The sequence below is a fragment of the Indicator indicator genome, chromosome 25 (assembly GCF_027791375.1).
Source record: "Indicator indicator isolate 239-I01 chromosome 25, UM_Iind_1.1, whole genome shotgun sequence".
Classification (NCBI taxonomy): Eukaryota; Metazoa; Chordata; class Aves; order Piciformes; family Indicatoridae; genus Indicator; species Indicator indicator.
The window spans coordinates 3,988,117-4,004,829 of record NC_072034.1 but is presented as its reverse complement, the minus strand read 5'-3'; the positions used below and the strand labels follow the sequence as shown (position 1 = coordinate 4,004,829).

Sequence of the window (16,713 nt, the reverse complement as noted above, 5' to 3'; positions counted from 1 at the left end):
CAAAGCACCTAGTACTCACATACAAGGTACAAGGCTCCACACAGTGCAACAAAACATATGATAGAAAGGAAGTTACAACAGGGATAAAGGGAAATGTGTGCCAGGACACAGCCCAGGGAACAGCAACGGTGCCATTTGAGGCTAAAAACTGTATTTCTGAAAAGAGGTAAAGTTTCTCTGAACATTTTCATTCGCTTTTGTTTTTCTAAATCTCTGACTAGATCCACATGTGTTTATGCACATGAATGTGTGATGAGCTGTATGATTGAACAAGAGCAAAGCCATGCAGTCTTTGTTAAGAGACTTCTCCCGGAATTACACTGGAACCCCTTGCCAAACCTGGCTCAGTCTGATCTTTGCAGGTCATTAATAAATCATGGCTCACTGTTTGTATCCTTATGCCATCTTACTTTCATTCCATCTTCCTGGGTTAGTATCAGCACCACTTGCTGTCAGCATGTAACAAAATCAGAATTACTTTCCATTTCTTCACAGGAGACTTTGCATTTCTTCCCTCTCTCTATCCCTCTCCCTGACTGAGTGGTGGCATCCTTTAAGTAATCTTAAATTATGTAAATCTGTATTTTTATGGCTCTGGGCTCCTAAATGACATCTAGGTCTGACAGGTTTTCTAGACTGCTTATCTTTCTTGCACTGCAGAATAACAATTATGACCTTACAGCAGTGTTTCAAGATAAAATGCAGCAATGTAACTTAATATTAATTTCCAAAATGACAAACTATTTCTAATGTTCTCCATCTCCACCTGCTAAAACATTTGGAGATGGTAGGTAAAAGTCCAACAAGCTAGACCCTTCTCCTCTTGGAGTGTCAGCACAGACCAGTTATTTCTCCCTTACAGCAACAGCAACACCTTGCTGGTGTTCAACAGATGCTAATCACAAACCCTGAAGTCAAAATACAGACCACCAAGAGTGTGTAGGGCTGAGAGGACTGAGCGTGTAAGGAAAGAGTCCTTTATATTTGGGGAAAGCAGAACCTATCCTAGCTGAAAGTGACTGGAGTTACAATATGATTGATGTGGCTCAGAGCCATCTAGTGAGCACCATGCAGCTTGGCAGGAGTCCATGGCTGGTCTAGTCCAAATGCTGAGAAGCTTGCAGTGGTGTGCTGCAATAGGTGAGCCTCAGTAGGTGTCACAGGTGTGGAGGTGTGAGGACAGAAAAGGAGAGGTGAAAAGAGAAGCAGAAACAGGACAGGTTCTAAACAGGAACACACAAACTTCTGGAAAGTTTGGGTTTGCAGCTCAGACCCATATCTAGAAAAGAAGTTATCCTCTGCTTTTGCTGGTTGCTTTGCATCTGTATGCAGGCAGGCTTTGTGACCTAGCTCGGGGAAGGCTGTTGTGTTGCACACACTACCACACACTTCCACGACAGACTGAGGCACTTCTACAAAAATCCAACAGAAAGCAGGGGGGGAGGCTAAAACCAGAAAACAAAAGAGGAAAACGATACCCAGGGAGTCTGAGGGAAGCAGGGAATAAAGAAGAGAGACATTTGAAGGCATCTGCGACTCACAGTTGTGGTGGTGGTGATCTCCTCCGTCACAACCTTCAGCGTATCCACCACTGAGATATATCCCAGGCGCCTGGCAATGGCTAGGGCTGTGTTACCATTCTGAAGAGAAAGGAGAGAAGGCAGAGGAGCGCTGAGAGGGAGGGTTGATGTGAACCAATGAGCTCACTCTCCACACGGCATGAGCCAGCATTTCCATCCAAAACAAGGCAGCAGCCTCGGGAAATCGCTGCTTTTTCACCCTTAGAGCTGACTCTGCCTTTGTAACTTCTTTAAGTCTATAGCCCTGATTACCATGGTAACACAACACACTTACATCTGCCTGCTATGCCAAACAAGACAGTGCTGTATGGTTTAACCCTTCGGTGCTCAGATCTTGCTGTGTCTTGTCTGCAGAAGTTCCTGTTCGATGTTATATAAACAACTCCGCATCAGAAATTCTCTTCTAAAAGGAGTATTTTTAAATGCTACAGTTTTACTTCCAGTTGAAACTGTTAAGCCCTTATTAGCTACAATTCCCTCTTTGGGGAGCACAAGCTTACAGCTAGCTGTATTGTCCACACACACTTCTATTCCTCTTTGCAACAAAAATCCATGTCCAATATAAGTACACGAAAGCAAATGATTTCACAAACACAAAACCAACCTCACTAAGGCTTGGGAGTGAGGAAATAATTTCCACTTCAATACATTTAGTTACAGTTTAAATGCCCACAATATGTAGATGTGCCATTCACCTAATGGACATTAAAATGAGACATAGTAAGTGTTTAGGACTATTTATCTCCAATTCATCAGGTGGAACACCGGCAGTCCACAGTCCCTGTGTCACTCAAGGCAGGGGAGGAAGGGACATGTGCTATGGTTCATTATAAAGAGCTCTACACAGAATTGGTTTACATTATTTTGCACTGAACCACAGAACAACATGCTGGGCTGCTGGGGAACCATGGACAGCCACTGCACCACTCTTTGCACTGGAATGATCTACCACTGTGCACAGGACATCAGCCCAAGGGCTCCTCTCCACTTCAGTGTTGGCTTTAGTCATCTATCATTGAAGTTCTCCTGTATTAGACAAGCTCAGCAATGCTGAAGTGACACCATGTTTGTGGATTAGCCACACCAAATGAATGATCAGTATCTTCATGGCATAAACAGTTTGACTGTCACCACCACTTGCACATTAGCTGCTCATGTCCCACTCCCATATCTCCCTGCCAGGTGTCTAAAGTTGAAATTCTCTCTTATCTGAAGCTGGAGATTGCTACACATGGACAAGGACAGATCTAGTACCTGAGCAAGAATGCAGACTGTGCAGTAAAGACACATTCTTGCAACCCTGCTTGGATTTGGATTAAATTTGAGCGTGAGGGCCCCTACAGGAAGACTGAAAGCAAGTCAGCAGACCTTCGGTTGAATATGCCCAATAGTACCTGCAGCTCCAAAAGCTGACTACAGTGGTCTCTTGCTTGATGTTCTGATGCATGAACTGGTATTTAAATAATCCTCTGCAAAGTTATCCCAATGTGATCATTCCAGCACCAAACAGGACACCTTTCTTGATTTAAGAATACATGAACATGGACACAGAAAGCTGATCTGCTCTGGGGACTGACACAAGCTTTGGACACTCTGGCTACATTTTAAAGGTCATCCAGTTAGAGGTGGCTAACAACATCAACATGCAATAGGACAGTTGCAGAGAAGGAGCCATGGCTCCTTACTTGACGAGACATTAACATCAGTGAACTCACTAAGAACCTAAAACAGATCCATTGGATAGAGGAACAGAAATTTGGATCTAAGTCTTCCCAGTAAGCCAGGTTCTGATTTCCCCTTATTTTTTATGGAAAACTCCTTATCAAGATATCCATTTACAGACAGAAGTGTCGAGGCAGAGGGTAACTGAACAAGCACAGCACAGCTAACTGTGCCCAGCCCCAATGCTGTAGCTCAGAAATCAGTTTCCTCACCTCACACTTAGCTTTGTGCACAGTGAGAGCTGATCTGAAGCATCTTAAGAGGATAAGGAAAAGAAGTGACATTTACACATCTGACACCCAGCTGTATAAGGAATACTTTCACTAAAACAAAGCCCTGCTCTGAAGGGAACAATTTCCCACTGGCACTTCCCAGACTTACAGTGGTGATGGCATTGGGCTTGGCCCCATGTAGGAGGAGAACGTTGATGATGTGAGTGTGGCCTTGTTGAGCAGCTTGGTGAAGAGGAGTGTACCCATTCTGTTGTGATAAAAGCAAACAAAGAAAAACAACCACCAGTAATTAGATGCTTCACTTTGCTTCCTTCTGCTCCTTTTGAGACATTTCAAAAAGAAATTATGCTATCAGTTGACCTAATTATACTAAAACCTCGGTGAAAATAATGCTTCTTCCCCAGAGTAATGAAAAGATAAAGGAAGATAATAATTTTATTCACAAATCATCTTTCATCTCAAATAAAAATCTCCTCATTTCCTGAATCAGAAGGAGAGACAATGAGGTACAATGAAGTTAAAGTGGTTTGCTAAGGGCACAGTATCATAGCTGAGGCAGAGAACATTTTGCTTCCTCTCACATCTTAGTTTCCTATAGAAGCCTCAAGATTGCCTTTCAATTATCTGACCTGATTTTAAAGTATATGATTTTGAACAGTAGTGATTTGAGACTGTTTGCTTTAAAAAGGCTAAAGACATATACCTCTTAGACTTGTCAATCAATTTTAGCTTTACTTTGCCTTCAAAAGGCTTGACCCAGCTGTAATTACACTTAAATACATGTACATGGTGTCTGTAGGAATAAACAGGCTTAACTCCACACACTTATCTGCTCCAGTGATTTGTTATCATGTGCCACAATACAGAGACATACCCAAAGTGTACTCCAGCTAGCTGATCTGAGCTGGTATTGTGTAAGTCCAGTCAGGCAATTCATTTACAAAATTATTTGCAATTGGCTTTGAAAGCAAGCAGAGAATCAGCTGTATACTTCTGTAAAGCCTGCAGGCAGGGTCTGAAAGGCACACTCTGGGAGTTACCTCTTTTGCAAGCAAACAGACACAAGTGATGCAGTGCACTACTAATTACATAGTGATAGTTCAGAACCGTCTCCATTCCTTCATTTAAAGTACTTCTGCATGGGTTATTAAGAAATCAAAGGAGGATTTTACTGTAAGTGGTAGTGCCAAGTAAATTCACTGTCTTGACTCCAATATTAGTGCAGTCCTTCAAAATTCAGCCATGTCATATTTTACTGGAGATGGCACAAAGCATGGTGCTGGTCTTCTCTAGTTACAAACAAAACTGCAACAGAGGTTACTTACTCTTTAAGGTTCCTATCCTGAATCCAGCCAGGATGGATTTGCTCTTTAAACTGAGCCCACAGTCCCAGCTGACAGATTGCCAGTATTTTTATTGGTCCCTAGGTGTGAGATTTTGGATAACAACAGCCCCATATTCTCATACAAACCTGCTGACTTTAATGAAATTATTCTAAGTAAGTGAAACCCCTGGGGAAAATGCGTCAGACTCTGGCCCAGTGGCCCCTCGGATGTAGAGTAAGACCTAGTACTAAATACACAAGTATGTCTGTGCTTTATTAGCCTCCAAAAAAAGTGAGCTGAGCATCTTGGCAGCCATCATTTGGATACTGCTAGTGTCTGCTTTATTAATTCCTGTCAGCTGTTTTTCTAGCAGTGTTGCCTGTTCTTCTGGAATCCCTGGGTTTTGCCCATTGATTTTGGATGATCTCACAAGGGAGGGGCCAGCATCTTTTATTATTTACTTTGCTGTTTCTTACCACATTGAGCTGTGAGCAGTGTGATGAAATAGTGCTATTTTGAGAGATGAATCCATTCCACAGTTCACAGCTTGGGTGGAGCTGGCCAGAGGGACCAGCAGACCACAGCCTGTGATGTAGACTGGATCTTACAAATGCAAAGTATATCACTAGAATTATCAATGGACTTCTTCCTGTTAATCCCAAAACAGTCAGTCAAAGCTAGTAGCCAGCTATTGCCTGAAGCCAGCTTTAACTAAGCTGAAGCCCTGCAGCTCCTCGGGTAGCCTTCTCTGCTTGATAAGGTGATGTGATGGTGTCTGAGATGCAACACACTGCTGCTGTCACCAGAACCTCTCTGTGTTCCCTCAAAAAACACACAATTTTGGCTACAAAATGCATCACATTCAGCCCTCCAGTTTCTACTAGAAGAAACAGCTGAAATCAGTGGATTTCTTTTAACTCTGGTTACAGGCAATCATGTCCATTTCGGTGTAACTGGTCAGTAACAGTGTATCCAGATTCCCTTCAAAAAAATCCCAAATCTGTCTTCAGTAAAGTTCATTCTCCCACTGCAGCTGCTTCCTCTGCTGAAATCGTACCACCCACACTTGATCAGCAGCAAGTCTTCCCACTCTTCTCGCAGCAGACTGGAAAGAACCTGGCATCAGCCTCAAATTGCCTGAATTGTTACTTACTAGGCTGGCAGGACACCAGTATTACACTGGTGTAAATGAGATCAGAAATCAGAAACAAGCAATAATAATAGTTGCCTAGTGAAGAGGGGGGGTGTATTTGTAGTGCTTGGTTACTAGGTTCTTTACAATGAGCAAAAGCAAGCAATGAAAAATTCTTTACCTTTGTTTTAGCATTGACATTTGCTCCATGCTTGAGGAGAAAATTCACCATTTTGATGTTTCCATAGTGACACGCCACAATTAAAGGTGTATAACCAAGCTACAAGAAAAGAACAAATAAGTAAAACTGCAAGCTCAGTGGAACATTCCTTACAACAGAAACATCCTTTGGCATACTGGAGACAGCAGCCATACCATGATTTACCTTTGTCTGAGCATCTTGGTTTGCACCATGTTTTGTGAGTATTTCAGCCACGTTCACTTTATCCTCTTGAGCTGCAAGGTGTAAGGATGTCAGGCCAGTCTGGAGGTGAAAGACATAAAATAATTTAAAAACAAAGATAAGAATAAAACTTACTTTACATGAGGAAAGAAATCCAGGCTTTCCCACCTGCTCATCTTTAAAACATGAAGAGATCCTAACTATAGCTCCTAAGTACAGGTGGCTTTTTAAACAACGTAGAGTTGATGTTTCTCCTGTTCCAGCTGACAAACAGCTCCAAAGAAATGACATCACCATCTCCACAGAGTAAAACTTTCAGGCACCAGTGATCACGATTTTATACCATAATGTCACTTGGGAAGATGAGGAGCCCATTAATAAATTAGAAAAGCACATTCACTGTGCTTCCCACTCCTCAGACTGGAAGGGAACCTTGACAACAGCAGGCACGAGGCACAATGAAGAAAATAACTCCAGAAATGGATCCCATTCACAGATGCCAAGGAAATGGACACAGCCTTTAACTAAAAGTTGTCTGTGATCACACACGCAGTGCATGAGCAAGGCAGGGAGCAAATTTTGTAAGAGAAATGAAAATGCCCTTGTTCCTCATTGCTTAGCTAGCAGAACACATTAATGGCAGGCTCAAGTCTTCCACTTTGACTTGTATGAACAAAAGCTGCAGGTTTCTGACCTTAACTAAAGACTTACATAGGTGCCTGGGTGAATCTGGTGACCTGTGAAGAGCTACAGTAACAGGGTTTGTTTGAGAAACTTGGTTTTTATAAAAGTCTGTTGTGTGCAATCAAAAAAAAACCCACCTAAAATCAATAATTTCAGCCTTTCCTCCTCTAACTTCCCCAGAAGAGCCAGGTGCTGCATCACCTTCCTCCAGCAACAGCAAACAGATGCAGCTCCTCCTGTGCATTACCCAGTACAGCTACTAATCGTATGATATAAGTTCAGTGGTCAATCCATCTGCTAGTCCTACATGTCTCACTTTTACTGTTCACCCACCTGTTGTCACAAATAAGTCTATAAGGAAATGAAGCTGAGAATTGCTAACCATGTGACACCATCCCTACACCACACTTTGTGCCTCACTGGATTCTCCCACCCACAGTCCTTTGTCTTCGGTTGCAAGTTACCTTTGTTGCCACGTGGATATTGGATCCTTTCTCCAGCAGCAAGGTCACCATGTCAGTGTGACCTTCTTGGGAGGCCAAATGAAGTGGGGTGACTCCCTGCTTGGTTAAAATGTTGGTCTCAGCCCCATAGTTCAATAAAGTGGTAGCTATCTGCATCTGATTTTTCTTGGCAGCAATATGCAGAGGAGTGTAGCCATTCTAACACCAGCCAGGAAACAAAATGAGAAAAAAGTTAACAGAACAGCCATATAAGCTTAAGAAGTCAAACATCACAAAATAGTATTAGCTTATGTTCTTCCTTATTACTAGAGACGAGAGTTCATTATATTTTCAAAGCCAGATATGTCCCTGCTGTTGAGCTGCTTTGTCCATCTGTTATTTTCACCCCCTAAGCTAGAGCAAAGGCTGTTCCACTGACACCTTCAAATTATCCCGAGCATGACACCTACATTTTGAAGAGCCTATGTTGTAAATATTCACTTTTGACTGATGAGTGACATTCTCTGTGATGAGTGATGGGTGCATTACGCCTTTCTGGAGCATGTGAGTAGAGGGGTGTTTGCATATGGAATTTTGATAGGTGTGCCAGTCACGGCACTGGCTGGAAACAGCAATAGAGAGTAACGTTTTCCTGATCCAGTTAACCATTTCAGCAAAGCATTGATGGTACTTTCTGGTAATATGGCAACTTCCCCCCTAACTCCCTTTAATTGTTCAACAATGTACTGTGGGAGAAATTTCTGGGTTAGAGGCAGGCAGTGCCTCTGGAGGCGTTTAGTCAGTTGGTCTGTCTTTTTTAAAGGGAGTTTAACCAAACTATCCTACTGCAACTGCAGCTATTGCTGCTCTCCATGCACCACAAGGTAGCAATGACTCTGATACAAACCCTTCATGGACAAGCTGCGTTTTTTGGCAGCACGTACAACGGCAGCCTCACATGGGGCAGAACATTCTGACAGCAGCACTGATTCATTCATTATTTCCTCCTTTTAATAACCTTTGCCTGACAGTGATGACACTGCTGCTAACCCTGGAACGAATTCTCCCTATGCCTGCTTAGAATACACACATCATTCCTGAGGTTACACAATACTGAAGTGAGTTCAAGGCACAACTAAAACTCACAAACATAAAAATGGGTGGAGACACACATGTATACATACACATACATATATATATACACACACACACACAGATATACATCCACATACATAGATACATACACAGGCACATAAACATACACATTTCTTATTTTTCAACAAAGGAGAACTGTACACTCATCTAGACAGAGGATCACTTGGCAAGGGCCAACTCAGCTAAAATCACACTGCTGTGGGCTGGGAATTTTAAAGGTCACAGAATCACAGAACAAGTGGGGGTTGGAAGTGACCTCTTGAGATCACCCAGTCCAACCCCCCTGCTAAAGCAGGGTCATCCAGAGCAGGTCGCCCAGGACCCCAGTGTCCAGGCAGGTTTGGAATCTCTCCAGAGAAGACGACTCCTCAAGCTGCCTGCTCCAGTGCTCTAGCACCCTCCCAGCAAAGTTTTTCTTTGTGTTCAGATGCAACTTTCTGTTCTCTAGCTTGGGCCTGTTTGCACCCTGTCCCGCTGCTGGGCACCACTGAAGAGTCTGTCCCTACTCTCTTGACACCCACCCTTTAGCTACCTTTGGGTCATCTACTTCAACCTCACACACTTCAGCGACTCAGCCACCTGGCGACAACCTCTGACGCCCGCCCACCCCGTGTCGTCCCACCCGTGTGCTGGGGCTCATTCCATCACTTCAGACGGTCAGGGGGGTCCTGGCGGGGCTGGGAGAGGCGCGGGCGAGGGCAGAGGACGGGCGGGCGCGGCGGCGGCAGGCGGGGAGCTCACCTTGGCGGTCGCGTGCGGCGAGGCGCCCTTCTCCAGCAGCAGCAGCGCCACCTTCTGGTTGTCGTAGTGCGCCGCCACGTGCAGCGGGGTGAGGCCGTTCTGCAAGGGCGGGGACGGGAGGGGTCACCGGGGAAGGAGAATGGGGAAAGCCGCAGCGGGCGGGCGTTAGCCGTTAGCGGGGAAAAAGCGGTAAGAGAGTGAAGCTGGGCAGCCCAACACCCGTTTCCATCTCCCCAGAGCCCACACTAAGCGATTCCCACAGCATGCGGGAAAACGGGGCCACATCCCCGTGTTTATCCATTGGAACTTTGACGGTTTGGGCAATTTAACGGAACCGGCGCTTGCTGAGCCACAGAAACAGCTCTCCCTCCTGCCAGGGACCCAAACCAGACATGCTTGGTAGCATAGTTTCCACATCCATCACTCTTGGGACAATGTGACCCCAAGCTAAGCCAAAGCCACCGTGCAACAGCCGCTGCAGCCTTCTTGGTGTGTATATTTCACACGATCCTCTCCTAAAGGAGAATCCAAATGCTACTGATTTTTTTTTTTCCTTTCTCATCAGTACCTTGCCAGCTGAATCAGGAGAGGCACGACGCTGCAGCAGGAGTTTTGCCACTTCCAGGCTCCCGTATTTGGCTGCCACATGCAATGGCGTGAATCCCTTCTGAAAGATTCCAGGAGAGGAAAGGCAGATGTTTGTTAAAGGTCATGCTGACATCTCTCTCTTAAGAGCTATCTACTAAGGGCTTACTTTTCAACCTATATTCTAGCTCACAAAATCAATAGCCAGACCTAGAAAGAGCATCATGTCTTGAAAGCATTTTGAGAAGCATGAAATACAAGAAAATAGTTTCCCTTGTGTTATTTCTTCCTATGTACGTTCTGTCAGGCTGGTAGACATTTTATCTGACACAAACTCTACTAGCAACAGACAGTGAGTGTGTGGGCAGTGTTCAAATCTCTACTCCAAACCAGCTGCACTTCTTAGCTTTGTGATGACAGCTTCAGAAATATTTCCTGTATCAATTGTTGCCAGCAACAATGAAACTCCAGATAAATTCAGCTATTCTGCTCCAAACTTTGCGTTCCTCTTTTAGAGTTTGTTGAAGAATGATTTATATTTGGACTCCTGTGTCCATCTCAACACTAAATTCTGCACCTTCTGAAGCGCAGCTTAAAACACATCATGCCTGACTCAAACACGTTGTGGGAAAGAGTGAAAATCTTGTCTTTTTAAAGAGTCCTTCTTCTATTCAAATAATGCTTGTCAGTAAGGTCTGTGCCAAACTAAGATGGTCTTTGCCTGTTCTTTTATTTTATAGCGTGTTGATAAGGAAAACTCATGGAAGCAAGACAGTAGGTGGCAGAATGCACCACTGCCCTGACAGTAATTCCAGGGAGTTACAATGACCTATTTGCCTGACAGATAAGTGATGGGTAACATCTATTGTCATGATCATCTTGTTGCATTAATCCCACCTCAAAAAAGAGTTTACATCAGGGAATCTCAACCATTTCCAGCTCATGAATCAGAGTCATTATCCAGTGGACGGCATCTTCTCCTACTCATAATTATAAAATGTTCCTGCGGTACTTCAGCAATTGCCATAAAGCAATATGGGAAATTAGAAAAGTTTTTAGCGTATTTTTAGCCATTTTAATGTGATTTAACAGCTGGATAAAAGCAGAACAGCAAGTGTTCCCAGTAATCTGTGGACCGTAATTTGAAAATTGCTGGTTTAGTCTTCTGAACCCTGGAAGACAGCCCATGGTTCAAAACTATGTTTGAAGCACCAGCTGTAAAATCAGGGTTGCTTTTTTAAGACCTAAAACAAGAGTGAGAATTAAATGATTCCCACTTAATCACTTGTCATACATTTAGAAAAGATCTTGGCACATAATTCTGTCCACAGCTATCCATTTTCTTACATGTTCACCACTCTGTTAGCAATCTATTGGTAAACATTTTTGGCTAACAAAACAATGATGATTCTGCAGGCTAGTTCCTTTATAACCCCAGACAAAATGTTCTGTTGTGTCGTGTGACACCTCGTTTACAGAGCCACTGAAAAGAGATTTAGCATTAGATGTGACTGGACAGATGCTGACTTCTATGTTTTAGGAACATTCCTTTCAGCTGGCACTGACCAGAATTCTTTTACTATTTAAATAAACAAGGTATTGAAGAACAACCAGGCCTGTTCATAAGAAAAAGTGTCAACACCCTCTCTTTTGAAAATTTTGGTCAAAAAACCCTACCCATAACACAATGGGAAAGAAAGAAATAAGGATATGAATGTTTTAAGCCTGTTGGGATCATATTTATCATGCATTTGGCTCCAGTGGGTACCAAACTTTCAACTTCAGATGACAGCAAAATGTCAAAAATTGATTAACTTCTGACACATTACTTCAGTCTGTTGACAAGTAAGAACAAAACAAAAGGCCCAAACTGGATCAATTTCTCAGTGTGAAAGAACATTCACAGAACCCTAGAATTCCTCATGGAACAGTCGTGGGCTGCCTGCGTGACTGGAATACAGACGTAAAGTGTCTTACTTTGGTGGACATGGAGTGGGAGGCACCTGCCTCTAGGAGAACTGAAGCGACATCAACTTGTCCCTCTCTGGCAGAGATGTGCAGTGGAGTGTACCCATTGGTTGTGGCAGCATCAGGGTGGGCCATGTGCTGCAGCAGAAGCTGGACAATCTCCGTTTTACCCAAGCGAGAAGCGATGTGCAGTGGAGTCTGTTCTTCCTACAACTCAAATCCAGTAGATCATTAGTGCAGGTAGAACCACCCCGAACACAATAACCTGGTTGATCCCAATGGATCTTATCTAAGCAAAAATCATACTGAAAAAAAAAAAAAAAGACAAGGGGGCTCACAGGTTAATTTTCATTATGATCTTCAGCAATGTCTTATTAGAACAGAGAACTGTGAAGAAAAATATGATTTCCTCCTTTTATCAAGCAGATAGTGCACATCACTGTGAGCATCACCTGCTCCTTTTTGTGTCCTTGATTTATTTTACAACAGCTGTACCTTGCTCTACAAACAGCTCCCTTGGTTTCAAAAACTGGCACTAACTACTATTAGAACCTCTGATGTTTGGGCTTAGGACATGGCTGTACACCTCCTTGCTTGGTTTGAACCGGGCACATTGTACTGGGTCTAGCTGGGATGGAGTTAATTTTTCTGACAGCAGCCCATATGGTGCTGTGGTTTAGATTTCTGACCAAGACAGTGTTGGTAACACAGCAGTGCTTGAGCTATTGCTGAACAGTGCTTGCTTGCACAGCACCAAGGCTTCTCCATTTCTCCCTCTGCCCCCTCAGGGAATAAACTGGGGGTGGGCAAGAGGTTAGGAAGGGACACAGCCAGGACAGCTGGCCTGAATTGACCCAAGAGATAATCCATACCAGATAATGTCATGTTCAGCAATAAAACCAGCAGGGGCAGGGGGGAGGTTTTTCCAAAGGAGCTGTTGCTCAGAGACCAGCTGGGCATCAGTCTGCTTGTGGGAGGCAGTGAGCAACTGCCTTTGCATCACTTGTGGGGAGGAGGGGTTGATTTTGTTGAGCTCCCTAGAGCTCCTCTGCTTCGTATATAGTTTTGTGTAAGAGCAAGTGAAAAAAAATTGCCATCAGAACACCTACCCTGGCTCGGGCATCAACCAGGGCCCCATTTCTCAGGAGGCAGCGAACTACTTCCACCTGCCCGGCACGTGCGGCCATGTGCAATGCAGTTTCTCCACGCTGCAGAAAAGCAAAAGTGTTTCAGTGTCCTAAAGCTCCAGGCAGAAGCAGAGCTCTGACAGTGTAAATTCCACCCACACCAGCTCACACAGAGGCTTGCCTTTCAGCCAGCTGAGAATCTGGCTTCAAACCCACCAACAGGCAGTTGAGAGGAGTGTTGCTGGGCCTGGGTATGCTTTGGTTTGGAAAGTGATTCCAGACAAATGTGATCTCAATACAGAGAGTCAGAATGAGAATCTTATCTGACAGAAAATTCTGCCACACAGGCTTCCCTGATCACATGTTTCCCAGCTTTCCACATGTCAGTGCATCAGCTTGTGTGCCACACAGGAGATAAAGAGTCTACTGAGTGTGTCTCTCTCAAGGGATTGCGAGGCACATGAGGCTCAAGATGGAAGGGACTATTTTTCCAGATGGTCCCTTCCTGCACACTGTGTGGAGCTGGCAGCACTAAAAGGCCTTGCAACGGCTGTGCACAACTGAGCCGGCATATGAGATATGTAAAATCTGTGCTCAACAGTGTGGCTCTGGCTGCAGGCTATGGAGTGAATCTTCTTTCAAGGCTTTTGTAACCCATGGAATTTGAAGCAGAATATGAAATTCCAGAACACTGATGGGAGTGAAGTGGAATTTCAGGTCAGGATAATGAAATACGTATGCTGCATTCAAAGCATTCAAATTTTTGCATAGGTTTGCAGAGGAACACTGACAGTGAGCATTCCTGGTGTTTCTAGCTTAATTTTGCACTGTCCAACATTCTTTGAGCACAGTGTCCTACAGTGGACTAAAGCAGTCCCCATGCAGCATCAACACCTGATCGATGAGGACAGTTCTGCAACCAGGAGCTCTGTATGGTTATGCTATGATAACACAGCAGGGCTGATCATTTTTTTGTGTTAACTGTTCCCTCTCCTTACTTTTGAGCTGGAATATATCCTGTTGTAAGGCTTTTTTACCCCCATGACTACCAAGTCGAACAGCCAAAATGAACACTCCAGTCAAGATCTTTCACGTCAGAATCAGGAATCTTGTCCTTCATCTAGATGCAGGAAAAGCAGCAGCCTGAGCTTGCCTACTGTTATAAACTTCTAATTAAAGCAAACCCACTTCACCAGGAGTTGATTTATCTTGTCATTTTACAACTAACATTCTATTACCAGCTGTGATTAGCAGGAAGGCAGCAAACAAAATCCCACAGTCCTAGCTACAAATCTTAATAGAGCATTTCATCTATAGAAACTTTATTACCTGAGGAATGAGCTGTTTAAAATGTGAATAAGGTTTATATTTCACACACTCTAAAGATCAAATTTCTATAGAGACCTTTTGTACTTGAATTAGCAAAGCAATTTAGCTTTTGGAAACTGTAATTCAACAGGGACTTTCAGTTTACCAAGTAAAAGCCAAGACACCTGCGTAGCATAAACTGTGAAGTGTGAAACTTTGCACACAAATGTTTGGTAGCACAATTCTTTTTACTGCTTCCATGAGAATTTCTTGTTGGCTTCCATACCATCAATAAAGATTTTATATAAATATTGTTTCTATAAAAAAAAGTATGAAAAGCACCAAGAGACTTTGTCAGGGAAAGTCTGCTCTAAGAACTCAAGCAACCAACTCAGTGTGCTCAACATTTTACTAGGTTCCATGTAAGAGTCTTCTAATGAGAAAAACCGAGAAGTCCAGCATGCCTGGATTATTAAATTTGTTGTTGGAAACACTTTTATCTATAGTATTCCTTACTGGCAAAAAAGCTGCTTTCAATGTGGCAGGTGGATGTCAGCTGAGTATTTGTTTATACTGACAGATTCCAACAGCAAGACAGCTATGAAACACAACTTAGAAAACTACTGCATGTGTTTGATTGTTATTCTTCTTGGCAACTGGGTTTTTGGTGTGCAAACACTGATTTCTATGGTAAGGCACGGTCTGCATTTTGTGTTACCTCCCAAAGGTCACATTTTCTAGATGTGAGCATGTTCTTTCAAAAGGCACAAGTTCCTGGAATTTCCTGTGGAAGAGGAATGTCTCCAGTTTCACATTTCTCCTTGCTGTTTAATTGTTAGGTTTTAAGCATTTTATGCCCCTTCACTGACACAAATGACACAATTTCATGGCAGCCAGTGAAGCTCTGCAAGCAGACATTAGAGCTGTTCGGATTTCAATTCCATCCTTCAGAACGGGAACACAGTCTTTCCTGTGACTTGGCTTATATTCAGTTTTGGATATCTTTGGTGAGCTTTGTCTGTTTCTAAGGGAAACTTGACCTACTGGAGCAATATTGAAGACCACGTGAAACCACATCTGGCTCACAGTGCGCATACAATCACCATTCTCCCTTCTCTACTGCAAGGTGCTAGAAGGATTTGTCCTAAAATGCAAGGAAGCCATAATGTATCATTAAAATGTGACCTTTGGTTGAGCTACAGACCCCTTTTGGAGGAGGTATTGCACAGATGACGCTAGTCAAAGCCATACTCACAATGTTAGTGACATCAGGAGAGGCTCCATTCTGCAGCAGAAGGAGGACTATGTTCAAGTGGCCCATAAATGCAGCCACGTGTATTGGTGTGAGGCCCGACTGCGAAACAAAGCAAGAGCAGTTTTACTCCTCTGCACGGGCGTAGGGAAGGGGCTGCTTTGTTTAAATAAAACACAAGTGAAGATGAGGCACGAGAGGAGAGAGAAAAAAGGAAGCAAAAAGGGAGAGAGAGAGAGAGAGAAGGAATGTTTCTTCAGGACATGAAACGTTTTTTCTACCTCTGTTATAGCCTGGATTGAAGCCCCATATTTCACCAGGAGTTCCATGACTTTGATGCGATTTTTCTTGCAGGCAATGTGCAGTGGAGTAAAACCATTCTGTGCAAAAGACAGTCGGGTTAGTGGAAAACAAGCAGCTGTGCTTCCCGGGCAGCTCCGCGCCGGCACGCCGCGAGCAGCACTGTTAGACTGCCAGAAGCAATTGTTCTTTAAGCACAACAGGTTATGAATTACAGACACCTCCCTCTAGTCGGAGACAGAACAAAGCAGTGCTGCTGCTTTCTTCTCAGGTGATGGAGAGAAACTGAACTTCCACCTCCAAAACCCAAATGCAGGCATGCCCGTTCTCAGTTCAAGTGTAAGGCTGTGCCTGGCTGTGTGTGGTTCCAAAGGTTGCACACATGTATACAGAAGGGTACCTTAGAGCAGTTCCCAAGGGTGCCTAACACAAGGAAAATGTGAGAACTAATAGTGATCACTTGGACATCAGTTAGAGTATTTTGAAATTCTAAAGCACATTTTATACATCTCTGTTATATTCCTAGAGTACTTCACCCAGACCTTAGCTGTCTTTTTAATCTAATTTAACTTTGTATCTCATTTTAATTTGGCCTTTGTAGTCTAAGCAGCTGTATTTACTTTTCTATTTATGCATCAATCTACAGTATAGTGTATTCATGTTTGTGTCTCTGGATTCTGTGAGGTATCTTACACACATAATTGCTACTTCAGCCATGCTTTCTCAAGAACTGTTCACTCTTGAAGTGTTTGTGG

General features: G+C 43.5%; 1 protein-coding gene across 1 annotated transcript in view; it reads right to left on the bottom strand.

Annotated features, from left to right (window-relative positions):
* Nucleotides 1–16,713, bottom strand: part of ANK2 (ankyrin 2) — a 130,393-nt gene that overhangs the window by 60,076 nt on the left and 53,604 nt on the right. Inside the window, exons 12-21 of the mRNA XM_054392352.1 lie at nt 15,940–16,038; nt 15,662–15,760; nt 13,081–13,179; nt 11,981–12,178; nt 9,987–10,085; nt 7,544–7,741; nt 6,378–6,476; nt 6,174–6,272; nt 3,684–3,782; nt 1,542–1,640 (exon numbers count right to left, since the gene is read on the bottom strand). Of these exons, the coding sequence (XP_054248327.1) occupies nt 1,542–1,640; nt 3,684–3,782; nt 6,174–6,272; nt 6,378–6,476; nt 7,544–7,741; nt 9,987–10,085; nt 11,981–12,178; nt 13,081–13,179; nt 15,662–15,760; nt 15,940–16,038 (1,188 nt within the window). The remainder of the gene's footprint in view (nt 1–1,541; nt 1,641–3,683; nt 3,783–6,173; nt 6,273–6,377; nt 6,477–7,543; nt 7,742–9,986; nt 10,086–11,980; nt 12,179–13,080; nt 13,180–15,661; nt 15,761–15,939; nt 16,039–16,713) is intronic.